This window comes from Corvus brachyrhynchos, unplaced genomic scaffold, assembly GCF_000691975.1.
Source record: "Corvus brachyrhynchos isolate BGI_N302 unplaced genomic scaffold, ASM69197v1 scaffold83, whole genome shotgun sequence".
NCBI lineage: Eukaryota > Metazoa > Chordata > Aves > Passeriformes > Corvidae > Corvus > Corvus brachyrhynchos.
The window spans coordinates 7,108,106-7,126,756 of NW_008238464.1; the positions used below are offsets into that span (position 1 = coordinate 7,108,106).

General features: G+C 39.2%; 1 protein-coding gene across 1 annotated transcript in view; it reads left to right on the forward strand.

Moving 5' to 3' along the window:
- Positions 1–53: 53 nt before the first annotated feature.
- The window catches only part of TUBGCP3 (tubulin gamma complex associated protein 3), a 56,797-nt gene continuing 38,199 nt past the window's right edge, over positions 54–18,651 (forward strand). The window contains exons 1-5 of the mRNA XM_017737103.1: positions 54–156; positions 10,464–10,571; positions 12,392–12,459; positions 15,162–15,239; positions 15,852–16,069. Of these exons, the coding sequence (XP_017592592.1) occupies positions 138–156; positions 10,464–10,571; positions 12,392–12,459; positions 15,162–15,239; positions 15,852–16,069 (491 nt within the window). The 5' untranslated portion in view covers positions 54–137. The remainder of the gene's footprint in view (positions 157–10,463; positions 10,572–12,391; positions 12,460–15,161; positions 15,240–15,851; positions 16,070–18,651) is intronic.

An 18,651-nucleotide genomic window follows, 5' to 3' on the forward strand; every position in this document is an offset into this window, starting at 1 on the left:
GGTGCCGGGGTGTTTGGGCGAAGGGGGGCTCGTGTACCGCCTCCCGCCGGTGCCTGCTCGAGTGGAGCCATTGACGTGCGCCAGGTCCGCTACAGGTCCTCGGTGTCTTGATGCTGCTGTGAGTCTCCAGCAGGGGAATGAATCTCGTCTGTTTGCGTAAGTTTCTCCCTTGCAGTCAAGCAAAGACTGTTTTTAGTAATCAGTCGGAGGGGTGGAAAGGAAGGCATGCATCTGCTGAGTCTCCTTTTTAAGTGCTCTCTTTGTAAGCACTAGAGAAATTCATCCAAAAGCTCTTATTGCATCTGTTTTCTTGTATGAGAAATTACTTTCTCCCTTATTAGTAATGGCTGTCAAGTCTTTTTTGTATTCTTTTCTCTCTCCGTGCCCTTCTCTTCTGACAAGTCCCTTTTGATATTTCCAGGACAGTAACTAAAACTTTTGAGCATTCACCTGTTGTAAAAAAATTACTAAAATGTGGCCCACATGTGAATTGTTGCTATCTTAGAAATCTAGAAAGTGAGTAACAAGATACAGATATACATGTTTTCTGTGTCTCAAGCTTTGTGTTCATCTGTTGCAGACAGCATGTTGTGGTCTCATAACCCATCTTTGTCTCTCAGTTGGAGAGATATGGGTTTAATGGATTAACTGTTTGGCGAATAAGGCGCTGAAACTGGCAGCATGGCCACATCCAAGGAGTTGTAGTCACTGTCTCAATGTCAAAATGAAGATCACTAGCAAGTGGTGTTCCTCAGAGGCCTGTATTGGGATTGATGATGGTTAGTATCTTTATTAGTAACACAGACAGTGGGCTTGAGTGTGCCTTTGGAAGACTTGCAGATGACACCAAGCTGAGCAGTGCAGCTGATGTGTTGGAGGTAAGGGAGTGCCATGCAGAGGGACCTTGACAGGCTTGAGGAGCAGGCCCATGTGAACCTCAGGGTTCTGCACCTGGGTCTGGGCAATCCCCAGCAGCTGTAGAGAGTGGGGGATGCGTGGATTGAGGACAGCCCTGCAGAGAAGGACTTGGGGAGTGGATGAAAAATTTGACATGAGGCAACAAGTGTGCATCCGAAAAAGTCAACCATATCCTGAGCTCCTTAAAAAGAAGCATGGACAGCAAGTAGAGAGAGGTGATTCTCCCTTCACTGCTCTGCTTTTGTGAGACCCCATCTGCAGTACCGTGTTCAGCTCTGGGGCACCCAGTACTAAAAAGATGTGGGTGTGTGAGAGCAGGTCCAGAGCAGGGCCATGAAAACAGCATGGGACACCTCTCCTGCAAAGCAAGTGTGAGAGAGTTGGGGTTGTTGAGCCTGGACAAGGCTCTGCTCAGAGATCTCATTACAGCCTTTCGGTGCTTAGAGAGGGCTTATAAGAAAGACACTTTTTACCAAGGCCTAAAGCGACAGAGCAAGGGGTGATGGCTTTAAACAGTTATAGGGTATGTTTAGATTGGATACAAGGAAGAAAGTTTTTACAGTCAGTGTTGCGAGCCCCTGGAGCAGGTTGCCCAGAGGAGTTGTGAAGGCCCCATCCCTGGAAGTGTTCAAGACCAGACTGAATGGGTCTTTGAGCAACAAGATCTAGTGGAAGATGTCCCTGCCCATGTCAGGGGAAGTGGATTAGATGGTCTTTGAAGGTCCTGTCCAGCCCAAACCATTCTGTGATTGTGATTCATCTGAGAACCTTGGTAAAATTGGTAGGAAGTTGGAATCTTTGTCTTCACTGAACTGTTGAGTAGGGACTCCTTCATAAAAAACATTCTATATAACTCGAAGATCTTAAGGGTCTTTTTCAACCTAAATAATTCTATGATCAACAGCTGTTGATTGCTGTGTTTTGTTTCTCAAAATCTTTTCCTTCTCTATTGCATTTTTAAGTCTTCTGCAAGGCAATAAATTTACTTTTTTCCAGAATCTGTATTATTTCTGTGACAGGAATTCCTTTTGTAAGATTGTATCAGGATGCAGCAAGTTTCTACTCTTCCCCTGTCTCCACCAAATCAGCAGTAGCTTCTAAACTGTTTAATGCCTCTTGTGTTCTTCGGTAACTATATTTCTTTTAGCAAGTGTTTTAACTGTATTTTAAAGGGCACTTCACATCAGCCTATAGTTCTAAGGTGCTCTTATAGCTCTGTTTTTAAAGCTGTTTCTTGCCTTTAACATTCTTTGGAAACTTTTTTCTGATACAATTGGTATGTGTTCTTGTTTAAGAGTACTTCAAACATTTGCTACCAGAACTCTCAAATTATTGTGCTAGTTGCTAGTTCTATTTCCAAAAATAAATTTAAAAATTGGAAAATAGATTGTCTTACTTTATTGGAATAGTGGATGCCTTTTTGAGGACATCATTTCTATATTGCCTAGTCGTGTTTTCTTCGTGACTCTTTTTTTCTTAGATTTGGAGTGCAACCTAAACTCAGTCTAAGCTTGTTTCTTGGTGTTATCTAGGTCTGTGATACTTACAAAAGTTAAACAGAGCATGAGAACAGAAATGGAAACCTTTGTTTATCAACTGAAGTATGAGTATTGATGTGAGGTGGCTCACTTCTAGCAACTTAGGATCCAGCTATTTTTGAAGTCACAGTTTTGATACATCTCTGTATCTTCTGACTGGAATAATAATTTTATTTATAAGCAGTATGTGCAAAAACATGCAAGAGAACTGGTTTTTGTTATTTTTTAAATAAATGTTGAACCTGTTCCTGTGTGTTGGGATTCTGATAATGTAACTAAAATACCTTCTGTGTTTGACTAATGAAAGTGGAAATTTTGGCCAAAATCACAGTAATTTTCTGCATGCAACCTGTAGCCTGCTTGTCTGCGCACTTGAGGGTTATCTGAGGACTTCAAAGAAGTGACAGATTAAAAAAAAACGTAGGTTGTCTGCCACCTTTATCATCCATGTTTTTATGCATGTGGCAGATGGGAAGCCCATTCTTACCCTGCTCTTTATTCCTGTGTTATGAGGGATGCTAGCACTGAAACCTCACCCTTCTGAGACAGGATTTCCCTTGAAGCAGTCAACTGTAGTACATGTTTCAGCTCAACTATAGATTTCCGATCCATACAGACTGATAAATCAAAAATTCTGTGAAAGTCTCAGCCATGAAATGTGTGCTGGTTTTTTCCCCCCACCTCCCAATATCTATGTCCAAGGAATACATAAAGACAATAAAGGAATTTTGTTAGCACTAGCGTCCTCTGTGTAGAGGAAGATGCATGTATCCATAGGTGGTAAGGAACCCACTGGACAAGTTATTTAGCATCTTGCTGTTTTTCAGGCTTGTAATTCTTGTTCCTTTCAGCACAGGGTAAGTCTGACATAAGGTATTAGTGTGTGGTTAGTGGTCTGCATGCAGCTCCTCTGCTACTTGTGTACTGTGAAGTTAGGCTCTTTGTATATATGCATTCTCTTTTTTGAAGCAAACTTTACAAGTATTATCAGTGTAATCTTTGGAAAGTAATTGATGATGTTCAGTTACTTTTACAGAGTTGAGGGGCAAAAACCTTAGACACTTAAGAGATCTTTAAATTTAGTAGAGAAGTTTCTACTAACAATTCAAAACAAGAAGCTGAAAACATCCATCTTAAACCTGCTGTGAATGCAAAGTACAAAGTGCTGCTGTAATTGGGTGAAATTTAATGGGTAAATAGTAAAGGAATTGAGGTTCGATGATTTACTGGTTGTTCCTGCCTGTGCATTCCCTGAGTTTCTGCTTGAGAATTTTTGTTCTCCCTTTGTTCCTTCTCAGCACTTATGTGTTATGTTTGTTTCAAAACATCCATCTTAAACCTGCTGTGAATGCAAAGTACAAAGTGCTGCTGTAATTGGGTGAAATTTAATGGGTAAATAGTAAAGGAATTGAGGTTCGATGATTTACTGGTTGTTCCTGCCTGTGCATTCCCTGAGTTTCTGCTTGAGAATTTTTGTTCTCCCTTTGTTCCTTCTCAGCACTTATGTGTTATGTTTGTGAGGAAGCTATGGCTTCAGGAGGAGCTGAAGGGTTCTTTTTATATAATGTCTGTATGATAATTGTGCACTTAAGGCTAAGGTGGGATTACTCTCCTTCCAAGTCTGCATTGTACAGTCCCCTGCCTGAAGTCTTCCATAAGCCCTCATCAAGGATTTTTTTGCTTCTGTCCACGATGGCCTTAGAAGGCTTCCACCTTCTCTGCTTGTTAAAGATTTATGTTGAAGTTAATTTGTGGTTTGATGGAACATGACTTCAGGGCTCTCAGTGGTGGAGCCATCTTCTCTCTCTTCCCCCTTTTGGGATCATCCCCTGAGTAGATGGCTTGCTTTGTTTCCAGAACCAGTCAGCTGCATAGGCCCAGTTACTGGGATTTTTTACTTTCTTGCAAACAGCTCTGAGAAATCCACTGAATTATGTGGAAGAATTCTGTTTAGTTGTTTGTTTGTTTGTTTTTAAATTATCTGCCTAAACTTCTTTTTTTTTCTAGAACTAAGGTTTGAAAGCTCTCTGTTTTACTGTGCTCTAGCCAGTCATCAAGGAGGGGCTTAAAGCTTTCCATGGTGCTGTATGTCTGCATTCAGCCACTGTGGTTAGTTTGGAGTCTCTGCCTCTGCAGTTGGAGCTGTTGCTGACCTCTCTCTTCCACATGTTCTTATACTGTCTAAGAATTACTGTGCTGGCTTTGTATTACCAGTCTTCTGTGTTTTTCCAGGCTATCCACCTCACTTTTATACTTGCGCTTGATCATGCAGGGAGCTTGCAGTAATTTCTATAATTTTTATTTTTTCCCCCCCTATGTTTGTGGACTCCAGCACTTATACAGGGTTGCATGCCTCTCTTTGGACAGTGATTTTAGTCCTTCTGACTAGGAATTTCTTGTTCTTAGCTGTCTTTCACAAACCTCCTGGTAATCTTAAAACTCTAAGAACTCTTAGTGCCTCCAATGGAAACAAATGGTATTGCTGTAAATATTCAAGCTAAATCTATTTGAGTTTGAATCCTAAAAAGGTTTTTGTGTGCCAAAGTACTATTGGAGGTATGCATACTCTAGAAAGTAAAGTTAGTATTTCAGTCTTTGGGGAGTAGTTTGCTACCTGAAGTCCACACTATGGCCTCAATTTAATCTCCAGAGTCAGTGGCAGTTTTGTTATTGCTGTTTGATTTTGCTTTTTTAAACTCTGAATTATTGGAGTAGATGTTAAAGATTCATGTCGGGGGAAAAGCATAGAGTTCATTCAAAAGGTGATATGGAGGGAGTTTTACCTCTGCTAATAACAGAGCAGATGTGAGTTGACAAAAGAGGCAAAAATTCACAGTGAGGGAAAGTTCTGAAAAGATAGTGACACAGAGTTGCTGGTAGTCCAGTGGGACAGTCCTCGAATAAATCTGTTTACTAACAGTGCAACAAGAGCCAGCCATACTGACAGAATTAAAGAATACTTACGTTTCCTGTGCTGTGCTTCAAAGTTTGTGGACAACTTCCAAGTAAGGAAAGGTATGGGAGTGTGTGTGGCTTGGGCTTTATTTTGTGCTTATGTTGGTTTAATTTCCTTGTAGGAAAGGAGTCTGGAGACTAGAAAAACAATTAACAATAATTTTAAAATGCTTCAACTAAAAAGTTGCATCAGCAGAAGAGAAGTTTAAGGTAGTTGACTAAATCAGAAGACTGATGTAAAATTAATTTTTTTTCAGGTATACTTCATAGAATCATAGAAAGGCTTCGCTTGGAAGGTACCCTAAAGATCATCTAGTTCCAACCCTGCTGCCATGGGATGGGACCCCTTCCACTATACCAGGTTGCTCAAAACCCATCCAGCCTGGCCTTGAACACTTCCAGGATAGGACATCCACAACTTCTCTTGGCAATGTGTTGTAGTATCTCACCATCCTCACCGTAAAGAATTTCTTCCCAGCATGTTGTCTAAATGTCTTTTATTTCAAAATCATTCCCCCTTGTCCTATTACTATCTGCCTATGTAAAAAGTTGCTCTCCCTCTTTTTTTATAACCGTTTTTTATAACATTTAAGTACTGAAAGGCCACAATAAGGTCTCTGCACAGAGCCTTCTCTTCTCCAGGTTGGACAACCCCAGCTCTTTCAGCCTGGCTTCTCAGGAGAGGTGCTCCAGCCCTTTGACCATCTTTGTGGCCTCCTGTGGACCTGCTCTTAGCAGGTCCACGTTTTTCTGGTGCTGGGGACCCCAGAGCTGGATGCAGCAGTGCAGGTGGGGTCTCACAAGGTCACAGTAAAGGAGAGAACCACCTCCCTTGACCTCCTGGCCACTCCTCTTTTGATGCAGCCCAAGATGTATTTGGGCCTTCTGGTCTGTGAGTACACATTGCTGCATCATGTCCTGCTCTTCATCCATGAGAACTCCCAAGTCCTTCTCTGCAGGCTGCTCTCAGTGGGTTCTGCTGGTCTGCAGTTGTCTGGGATTGCCTCAACCCAGTGCAGCACCTTGCATGTCATAACCAGGCTGGTCCTAAAATTGCACAATTCAAACCCAGCGTTTTCTACAGGAACAAGCTCACAGTGCGCATAGATTCTCATCAAGAGCAAAATAGTAATGCTAATGGCATTTGAGGCTAGTCTTCCAGTTTATCACTGTATGCCATGTTAATGCAATTGCTTTTCCCCCAGGTAATGCTTCATAGTAATGTAGAACATTGATATGGGTAAAACAGAGGATGTACAGCAGCATTACTGTCTTGACAAACATAATATGTACTCATGGTATACGTGAGAAGGTGGAAAGTTTTACAGCTTTTCTTCCCAGCTTAGTTTTGCAACAATAGCACATTAGGCATTTTGTAAACACTTTCTTACAGGAAAGAAGTTAGTTGCTTGGGGTTTTTTTCTTCAGCAGGTGTTTTTGGCAGCATCTGTATCTGAGTAGTTTGCAGCAATAATTTTTACCTGGTCAGTGGCACTCCTACAGCACTGAATGCAGTTTAGAGCGTAATTGTTTTACGATAATTTTGTATTGTGTTTAAGGAAAATAGTTGTCTGGGATGATGGACAGCTGACTGGAGAGTTTGCTAATCTTTGAAGTCTTTCAAGAAAGTGATTACTGTTTGGTTTAGCTACACTTTCTTTAGCATAGTCCTGTAGTTTAGAAATTGTTTATAGACATATTTAAATAACCAAATGTCTTCTTTCCAGGAAACAAGGTTTCTCACAATGATACATTAATATTTGGAAAACCTACTACTTAGGTTTTTCAGGACTTCCCCTGCCCCCTTTTGGAAACTTAATTGATCTATAACCAACCTTGTTTAAAGAAATGTGTAAGAATATAAACTGAATTTCAGTTCTCTTCCTTAAAATTATAGGCAATGTTAGAAGCTTCTTTATGGCAAAAGTCTTCCTGAATTTCAGTATGTCCTCTGAAGTACTGTCCTCTTGCAGTTGTATTGGCTAATTATCGCTTTGTCTCCCGATCTTTTACTTTAAATATTATCTTTGGTCCTATTTCTCCTTGCTGTCTTTATAACCAGAATCTTTCTGTGCATTGCTCCTATATTTTTCTTTTCATGTGCTTTAAAGTGCAGTTATCTGCCTTTTGAAGTAGTCAAATTCTAATACTGCATTGTGTGTAGGAAAGTTTGAATGGCTGTGTGGAGTATAGATCTTTGAAGAATTGGTGGGTTGCTTTGTTCAAAGGAGACAGTCTTTAAGTTTTCATTTTTTTTCTTGTGATTCACAAGTGCCAGTTCTCTATTCAGCTGTGTGGCTGCTTATCAGTATTGTTAATTGTGTGTGTATTACTTAAGGGATATAGTCTGAGGAGATGTGGCTGGCTGTCTGCATTCTCTGCTGTGATCGGACCTCTGGAAATCAAGCCATGATCAATGTTGTTTGCCCCCCTTCAGCTCTCAGACAGCTGCATCAGATATATTGAGCTTCCTGTTATGTAACAGAGCCATGCTGTAATCATTTTCTGATGAAGGATGTTCAAATAGATAGATGGCTGTATATTTAAAGTACGTCTGCTGTCGTAATGATGATTCTTTGAGGAGGGAAGCAATTAAATGTGCCTATTAGTTATAAGTGATGTGAATTTTTATTGTATTGACACATACCTGTATTAAGTTACGTTTAATCACTTTAGGTACTGAAGTTATTTTACGAATTCGTGAGAAATAATCTGCTGAAGAAACACCAACAGCAGGGAATTTTTTTTGTAAAAGAGAAGCTGGACTTGATATGAATAAAACATTAAAATCTGAATTAAATAAAATAGAAAACCTGTCTTGCTACAGAACTGTTGAATTGCTGGTGCAAATCAGCAATGTATAAAGAGCAGATCACTTTTTCCGTGTTGTCAGTAGTGTAACAAGTTTAAAAAGCAGGACTTGTTGGATGGAATTGTACTCTTCCAACTAGAGATCTTTCTCAGATGCTTTGTTAGGGCAGTATGGAAAAGACTATGCTAAGTTTCAGTGCTTTAACTAGTGTTGTTATGGGTGCTGTTGAAATAGAAGGTCATTACAGAAGGTAATAGATTTTCATTAAAACTGCCCCATTACAGGAAAAACTTGCCCCTTTCCTATCTGCTGCCAAGTACACAGTTGAGGAATTAACAGAGCATATGTTGTTTGGGATAACTTAGTGCCAGTATTTGACTTTAATTGACCATGCAGAATATTTTTTGAAATCTTGAGTTCTGTTATGATGTGCATTAAACTTAAGAATTACACAGAAATACTTCCTCATATTTAACTCTTCACACCTGGTTCCTAAGTAGCTGCACTGTTAAATTTTTATATTTGTATTTGCAAGACATATTGCAATCGAAAGGTTGCTTAGTCTAACAGTAGAGGAGGCATTTAAGTCATAGAGATTTGTGACCTTACAGTAGTCTGGATATTGGCATTTTCTTCTCTGACAATAGAACAATACTCTTGCTCCTTCTGTAGGCCAGTATTGTCAAATACTGTTAAATGTTAGTGATTTTGTCTGAGCAGACTGTTTTCCTGATTGTGTGAGGTATTTCTTTGTGTGAATTGGTTAATGCTTGCTGTTCTACAGTTGTATTCCGGTAGAGTAGGACCAATGGGTGATATTTATAGTACAAGACAGTATAAAATGCACATTCAAAAAGAATGTAGGGCATTCAAAGACAATCTAGCACGTTGTGATTTTCAAATTTCAAACTTCTTTCCGTAATTTTTTGATGATCTTAATGCATTTAATAATTGACTCTTAGTATCTCCCTGGTGATTTTTTTTTTTTCAATTGTAAATACTAGTTAATTTAAGACATTATAAATGCATAAAATATTTCTCCTTCTAGTGGTCCTTCACCTTATTTCATTTTCCTGTTCCTTTTGTATGTATTTGTCTTGACCAGCATCCATGGTTTTTCCTTGGCCCAACCTTTGCTGCATTACTCGGCAATTTTCCCTGAAGGCTGACTGCTCAACTGGCTAAATAAAACACATGAGGACCTGGTGCATTTGCACACATAATGTTATATACAGAACAGACAATGTGCAGAATTGCTTAGATGTTTTTTTTTCCTGAAGTAAAAAGATTCAAATACAGGACAAACACACTTGGATTTCTTCTGTACCTTTTTCCTTGTGTTACTACAGTTGTTTCTATATAAGGAATAAAAATGTGTCTGACCCTTTAAAAGGGCACTTGATGTGTCTGTAGGCTTATTGTTTGAGTTTTCAGGTCAATACATGGGAATATGACTATGCTGTAGAGTCATTGATAGTGACCTGGCCCTATCTTAGTGTTACCAGACTGTTAGTTTTCCCAGAAAGCAAGATACTTGCACTAAAACAGTGCTTTTCAACAACAAGATTAAAGATAGAATTATTGCATGAGGAAGATGCAGTGGAAAGAGGTCACTGACTTGTGACCTCTGTGTTAGTGTCCACATTATGCATTGGGATGTGATGCTGATATCTCTGAGCTGGCTTTGAACCAAAGGATGAAACCATGCAAACTGTTTGAAACAAAACCAAACCTAAAAGCAAGATGCAAACTGGTAAAACCACTATTGTGGATATCTGAGTGAAGATCCACAGGTCGGTGGTGAAGGTGACTATTGGTGTGGTGTGTGAACTGAACCGTGTGACTGTGTGCCAAGTCCCACAGCATTTCTGTCTGTGAGGATGGGCAGAGCCAGCTAAGCGTGCAAATGCTCTCTAATAACTGGGTAGACCTAAGTGTCTCTTTCAGCACAGAATAGGAAAGGCTTATTCACAAATTTTGGTGCAGTTATTTGTGGAGTGTGTACAGGTGAGTATGTTTGAAATATTGCATTAATACTGTGCTAAACTGGGTAAACTGGACTTTACTGCCCTCTGGTTAGAAGTGTGTTTAAGAATTACAGCACAGCATTATCAAATCTAAGCCAGGTATGTTTATGCTGCTTTCAGACATAGCAGTTGTAATCTCATGTCTCACTTTTTTAAAATTAGTTTTAATAGAACTTTAGCATTCTCCTTAACTGAGTTTTCTTTTTCTTTCAGCTGATGCAGCCCAACAGTTTCAGTATGCAGTGAGAGTTATAGGAAGCAATTTTGCTCCCACTGTTGAGCGTGATGAATTTCTTGTAGCGGAGAAAATCAAGAAAGAACGTAAGTGTATCCTTTTCCTTTCTTAGAAATACAAAGTTCTTACGAAGTTAACCTGATTATTTCTCTGAAAAGGGGATAACTCTGCCTCACAGATATTATTAATGCTTACTTCCTGAATATCTCATGGTGTAAATTCCATTAATTTCCTAGTGAATATTCCTGAGTGTTTGTATTCACAGCTCAGATTTTTCTGAATATTCAGCTTAGACTTTCCTTGCTGCTTTGTATCTTAGCCACTATGAAGACAAATTAAAATTAAAACTGCACTCCTTTCACCTTAGTACTGGGAATTTATGAATTCATAGTTTTTTTTAGAAGATTAAAAGACTGATATTTTTGAGATGTGCACTTCAGGAATATTACACCTTGGCACAATTAACTTCATGAGCACCTGTGTGAAACTTGCTGAATGAGTGTCCTGGGAACTGATGGAATAGTTTGTGACTTACCTGATACTACTTGCCTTCAGTTCTCTGAGTTTTCTGCAACCACCTTCTTAAAACTAAAATCATAGAGCATGACTTTGTAAGGGATGTTGCAGTTCCATTCCATTGTGCTCTGTGCTGCTCTGAGTCAAGTGTGGCACTGTGTGTATCCAGAGGGGATGTGATGAATTCTTGAAAAGCCAAATACTGCTTTCAGCAGGTTCTGCTGCACAGTAGCATGTCCAGAAACAATTACTGGAATTGTGCAAATGAAATTAAAGCTTCATATTTGAGCTTTGAATATTGAGAGATTGAATTAGGATAATTGACGTCAGTGGCTGTAACTGTTTTAAGGTTCATGTGTATTTTTCTGCTAATGCAGAGCTTCCATGACTTGCTGATAGACACATAAGCCCATTAAAATTCCTCTATCTACAGCTCCAAAACACTGGAATCTACAATATATACTTTTTGCCATGCTTTGGCTACTTGTAGCCAGCACAGCATGTATTCTTTGGACCTGTTGTCAGTTTTCTGAAGAGCACTGTCTCCCTCATCCTCCTTCTCCCCAGCTTCAGCTTTTAGGCTTATGCTAGTGGTCATGTAACAAGTGACTGGATATATATCCTTCTAACTTTACATTTATTTTGGAGATACCACGCAGGAAGTGACTTAGTTGTCAAAGTGTACTTACCAGTGACTTTTGATGTTAATTAACATTTCTAACATTTAATAGCTATTTTTCTTATCACTGAAGCTTCTTCAGATGTTTTTATCACTTTGGTTTTCTTTTAACATGGCTCTTTCTGATGTAATACAGCTTTTTAAAGAAATCATACTTGGAAGAGGTGTCTCCTCTGAGAAGAAACTTCTGTAACTGGCATTGATTTGAGACTATTATTTTTTGTAATACATAAAAGTTGTGTGACCCTGGAGTTCTGCCTGACTTGCAGCAAATGGCATTACTACTTTTTTTCCTTCATTTTATTGCCTAAAATAGAAACAATTGCACTCTAGTTTTGGAGCAATTACATGTAGTTTTTTTAACTTTTTTTAATGCATATCTGATTTCAGTTGTGTCTTCAGTCCCTTAGGTCCCTAAACCTACTGAATGGCAGCCTAGAATTTAAATGGACACTTAATTAGAAAATGCATATTTTGATTGAGCTAAGACAAGCCAGTACTTACATTGAATCACTTCCATTGCAAGAGTTCTCAGGGCTGGAATGCAGATAAGATAAGAACAGGCAAAGTGTTTAAGTAAATACAATGGAACAGTCCAGCATCATTATGCTTTCTTGGCTGCCTTTTATAATTTACCACAAGTATCTGTTAAGATGTGACTGTTACTCTTCTTTCAAACTTTTAATCTACGTTTCTTTGTTTTTTTAATAGTTGTACGACAAAGAAGGGAAGCAGATGCTGCTTTGTTTTCAGAACTCTACAGAAAACTCGGTTCACAGGTAGTTTAATAAGTGTGTAAAGAGTAAAGAAACTGAAAGCAGTCATAAGCATCCTTCTGATGTTAGAGTTGTTTTGGAGAGTGCTTAGGTCATAAACAATATTTTTTCTGGGAAGATGGTCAAGTACTGGAACAGCTTGCCTAGGAAAGTTGTGGAGTCTCCATCGTTGGAGACAGTCAAAACCTGACTGGACACAGTCATGGGCAACCTGCTGTAGATGACCATGCTTTAAACGGGGATTGGACCAGACAGTGTTTAGAGATGCCTTTCAACCCTATATTTTTAGTATTTGATTCCAGTTATATGAAGGGGTACTTCATATGAAGAAAGGAATTCTGTAAAAGTCAAGTGTTCATTTAATATATAAAACTGATGAATTTTCTCATCATTTATTTTACAGAAATGTCTTGCAGGATATTGATTTTACTAGTCTAGTATTCTCATGCATCTGAATTTTTAAGTGCTCCAAGTCTTTAATGTTGGAGGTTAAGGGTTTGCTGACTTGGGTGGCTCTAACACGAGTGTTAATCAAAGAATACGGCATGCCAATATTCTGAAAAAAGATGTTAGCATGTAGAAAACCTGAGTTTAACACAATAATGCTAAGATTAAGATTACAAAAAAGGTACTCTGTGGAGAGTATCGCTATTCAGAAATTGGTTCTCCTGCTGCCCTCTTCCATACTTACCCGTTACTTTGTTAGTGTTTGGAGATCAAGTTACTGAGTAAGTCTTCCTGGTATCGGTATCCTGTGTGTTTGTGTATTATTTGCACTGGTTTGTACAGCAGAGCACTGATTTGCAGATGATTCTTAATACAGACTTTCTGTAACATGTTTCTGTAGCTTATGTACTGCACTGCCATTTGGCAAGCAAAGTGCTGCAGAGCATGATGACTAATCTTTGGAACAAAATGCCTTGCCTGTGTTACATGTTTGGTTATTCTTCTGAATGTAATGCAGGCTATCTCCTGGTATTTTACTGCCTCCTCAAACATTGAAGGTTCCTTTAACCCTTTTTTTCCCCCTCTGCTAGCGTCTTGTGTATGTGAAATGGTATCATGACTTCTTTAAAATTCACACTACAATTATTGTTCAATTTGCTGTTAGGTTTATTACTAAAGCTGTGCAATCAATTTTTTTTTCCTGCAAGCATATGGAAGGGCATAAAGGGATACACATTTTCTGAATCAACGAGATTTTCTGCTTCCAACAATTCTCTTGAAAGCAGTTAGGAGAAAAAAAAGCATGTGTGAATATGTTTTAACTTTGTTTCATCTATTACTCCAAACAGAAAAGGAGGTCAGTGCTTATTTTTATGGCAGCCTGCCAGTTGAGTAAACTGCACTTCTTGGAGCACTTGGATTTATTCTATCCTGGCCAGTAGAAGAACCAGTAATGTTGCTGCTCCTTCTTTACCGCTTGTTAATTAGTTGCTGTATTAGTTACCTGCAACAGATGCAATACCGCTACTTTTTGCTTGTTTTTGAGATCAAAGCCGAAGATAATCAACTTGTGCCTACGTAATAATATAGAATGTCCCCTTTTACTCTTCTGTAACAAAGTAGGTTTGATTAGTGGGCTCTGTCATGAAGAAAGGAATGCTTCATGTTCAAAATTCCTAGACCGTGTAATACATAGGCACTAAATGCCTAATTTGCAGGAGGTAGGAAAATCAGAAAATTGAGAAAATGAAAATGTTTAAAAAAAAATTTCAAAGTGACCTTGAAAGTGCTTTTTGCAAGACTGATAGCATTGAATTATGTTGCTTCATACAGGATGGAGTCTGTGTTGAATCTTGATATGACTCAAGTTTGCTTTATATTCAACATTGCTTAGTATTGCAGATCATAGCCTGATCAATATTGTGAGAGAATTTGTATGAGTTTCTTTGACTCAACTTAATGTCCATCATATGGTTCTATGCCCCTGGTAAATTCAGGTACAAGTGTTAGTGTCACAGAACTATGGAGTACCATATCTAGGAACATGCATATTTAAAATAAATAGTTTTAGTACTTGCCTTCACTTTAAAGTATTCTGTTTGTAGCTTGGGCTTTAGCTGAAGCTTTCTGCTGAGATCTAAAACTGCTGACAGTCTTATTCTAACAGTCTGTATGTGTCTGCTAAAGACTGTATTGTGTATTTCTCAAGTTTCATATTGACAGTGTCTCTATCTTACGCTGTGAAAATTTTGGTAGCTCTGTTAAATGGCATTTAAAGTAACAGAAATTTAAACCCTCACTTTTGAGGCCTCTGCAAAGGAGAGTGGAGGGGAAAAAGGAGAAAAGACAATTCCTTGCTAAAAACTTCACCAAGAGTTTTCCTTCTTCATGTTTGGGTTAAATTAATGGCTGCAAATGAGATGTTTTAAGTGGTGAGAGTGTGTGGGAATGCTGGTAACAGTTCAGCTCTGTATAAACCTCATTCTTAGTAGCTATGATTTTTAAATTGAGCCTGCTTGCTGATCTCAGAGGAGGTGAGAATTCATGATTTGAACACAGTGGAAAAAATTCATAAAATTAACGATACAGAGGCTGCACTGCACATTCCCAGTTTATTCAAGAATGTGGTTCTGAGTTAGTCTCATTTATTTGGAAAGTTTATTTATATGCATATATATTAGGAAGTTGGATAATTAAAAAGAATTCTGTTATTATCAAGAGTTAAGCTTATTTATGTTTGTCTTCATCTTTTTTTGAAGGGCATTTTGAAAAACAAATGGTCAATACTCTACCTCCTGCTTAGCCTTAGTGAAGATCCACGTAAACAGTCTAACAAGGTAGGTGAGGAGACTTTTGTTGCTTCTGAGAGATAGTAAATGTGTGTCACTTATTTTAGATGTCTTCAAGAATCATTATCCGGACTTAACCAATACCTCAGGTTGTTTTCATGGTATCTGTGTGTGAGACTGAAAGGAAGAAAACACTTAAGTATCTGTAATATTTGGTGTAGTTTTCTTACACTACGTAAATGTAAAAATATGAGCTGTCCAACACGTGTAGCTGAAGTTGTGACTGTATTAGATGGGTGTTTTTTATGTTTGCCTTCTGCTTGAGGGTGTGATGTCTGCTCATGTGATAATGAGTTTTAAATGGAGTTAGGGAAAGCACAATGCAGTTGCAGCTCAGCTAGCACCAAAGTGCTTTTTGCAGCTATTGCTAATGACAATTTGCAGGCAAAAAGAAGTTGTATTGATAAAAGTACTGTTGCTCACTGTAAGGCACTTTTTTCCATCATAATTGCATCAGCAAAGTTTTCTTTGCATATACGTGATGTTCAGGTATTTCTTGTGTTCTTGATATTACACTCCTGTTAACTGAAGATGTGACTTAAAGCAATTCCCACATCTTTTTTTTAAATTATTCCTCTCTTCAAATCCTTATCTTTTCAGGTGTCAAGTTATGCCACGCTTTTTGCTCAAGCATTGCCACGGGATGCTCACTCAACCCCTTATTACTATGCCAGGCCTCAGACCCTTCCACTGAATTACCAAGACCGCAGTGCTCAGTCTGCCCAGAGTTCCTGCAGCATGGGGAGCAGTGGGATCAGCAGCATCAGCCTGTATGCCCTAAATGGGCCAACACCAACTCCACAATCACTCATTCCAGGGTAAACTTCACCTTACTGATAGGTTTGGAGAAGACTTGCCTTTTTTCTTTTTTTTTTTTTCTCCTCCACTCTCTGCTTTTGCATGCCACTGGAAATTCTGCTTTAGGTGCAGAGAAACAGAGTTCCTGAGCTGAACAGTTCAGAGTATCAGCTGCTGGCATATGACCATATGAAGCCATAAATGGCTGCCCAAATGTGTTCATTTTTAATCACTATCTTCTTGTCTTTTCATTTTCCTTCCCACCCCCAAGAGTTGTGAAACAAACACAAAATCACAAGATACACTCTACTAAAAAAATATATCTTCAACTCAAAAAAAAAGCTTTGGTCCTTTCTGAAAATGTATTTGGCATGAGTTACTAAATTCATATTATAGAAGTAATTAGTGCTGACAGAACTGGACTTTATAATACAAATACTACAGTAGTGATAAGGTGATGTAGTTCAGGATTGTGGAAGTGGAAGCACAGTAAAAAGCAGTATTCCCTCCCTGGACTTCAGGGTAGGAGACTTGGGGCTCTTCTGGGATCTTCTTGGAAAGATCCCCTGAGAAGCTGCCTTGGAGGAAAGAGGGATTAAGGAGAGAACAGAATAGGATAGTTCTGTTTGAAGGGACCTACAATGATCATCTGGTTCAACTGTTGGAATAGAGAGCTGGTTGATATTCAAGGATCACCTCCTGCAAGCTTAAGAAAGAAATGGGCAAGGAGGAATTAAGAGTGGCAGGAGGCCTGCATGGATGAACAAGTTTTTTCTGACAAAACTCAAGATATAGAAAGGTTTACAAAAGATGGAAGCAGGGCCAGGTGCCAAGGAGCATCCAGGGTCAGAGTGACTGCAATGAAATTCTAAACTGACCTAGAGCTTAATCTGTCAAGGGACATGAAGGGAAACAGCAGATAGTTCTGCAGCTACATAAGCAGTAAGGGAAAGCTAGAGAAAACATGGGCCCCTGTTCAAGGGGCATGGAATGTGGTGACAGATGTGGAAAAAGCTGAGGTACTTGGTGCTTGCTTTGCCTTTGTGCTGGTAAAGACCCTTGGGAAGGTCTTTGTTGCTCTGGAAAGCATGTCCAGACATGTGATGGACAAGAAGGAGGAGGAGTAGGAGTAGTCAGCCCAGACTTAAGAAAACAAAAAAAAAGACATTCTTGACCAATCTTACGGCCCTCTGTGATGAGATGACTGACTTGGTGAACAAGAGGAAAGCAATAATTGTTGTTTATTTCAACCTTACTAAGACTTTTGATGCTGTCTACCTGTGACAGCCTTATTGACAGACCTGGTAAAATGTGGGCTAGATAACTTGACAGTGAGGTGAACTGAACCTGTTAGACTCAAAAGGATTATGATCAGTTGCACAAAGTCCAGTTGGAGCCCAATCCCTAATGGTGTAACCAGAAGCTGTATCCTTCTTCCCACCTGATGGCACAGAGTGAATCTTTGGCAGCTTTGCAGATGATACAATGCTGGGAGGAGTGGTTGTTAAAGGAGGTCATTAACTTGTTTCTCAGAGGGAGCTCAGTGGGCTCCAGAAACAGGCTCACAGGAGCCTGCTGAAGTTCAAAGTCCTGTTCCTGGGGAGGAGTAGTTCCATGCACCAGTACGTACTGGTGCTGACTGATTACAAAGCAGCTTTGCAGAAAATGTCCTGGGATTCCTGGTAGACACCAAGTTGAACATGAGTGTGCAATGTGTGGTGAAGGAGGCTAAGAACCTCCTGGGTTGTTTTATGAAGGACATCACCAGGAGGGTGAGGCAAATAAAACTTCTCACTGCTCAGTACTGGTGAGGACGTATCTGAAATGCTGGGTCCAGTTATAGTACAAAGAAAAGATACAGGCGGGCTGGAAGGAGTCTGGAGAAGGAAGCCCAAAACCATTTAAGTGGTTGGAGCATCTGATGTACGAGGGGAAGCTGAGTGAGACCTGGAGTTGCTCATCCTGGAGAAGAAAAATCTTGGGATCTTACCTCTGTAATAGTATGATGAGGGACATAGAGAAGACTGAACCAGACTGGTTTGGGTCAGAGAAAGAAAAGGAGGTAACTGGCAAAATTTGTGAGTTTGTGAATCGCAGTTAATCAAAAGGGAAAAAAACCTTCTTGCATTAAGATGGGCTGCATGTTTGAGGGCGGGGACATACTGTGAAACACTGAAATGGGTTGCCCAGAGAGGTTGTGTAGTCTCTATGCTTGAAAATATTAAAAGCATGACTTGAACAATGCACCAGGTAACCTTCCCTAGCTGATCCTGCTTTGATGAGAAGGGTTGTAGGAGGTGATCTCCAGAGGTCCCTTCTAGCCTCAACCATTATATAATCCTGGTACAATATAGAAAGATCTGTCAATGAGGTTATTTCATATATCTGCTTGTTTAAAAATATCAGCAGAATACCCTCTTTCTGGCTGTAGTGGTTTTGGTTCAAAATATTCATTACTTACTTATTTTCCTTCTGTGAGATAAGAATTAGGAGAAAAGCAAAGCAGGCACAAACCTCAAACAGTTGCAGTACAATGAAAGAGTTTTATTACTAATAGAATTAAAAGTAAAGAGAAAATAACAAAACAAAATTAAAGCAAATC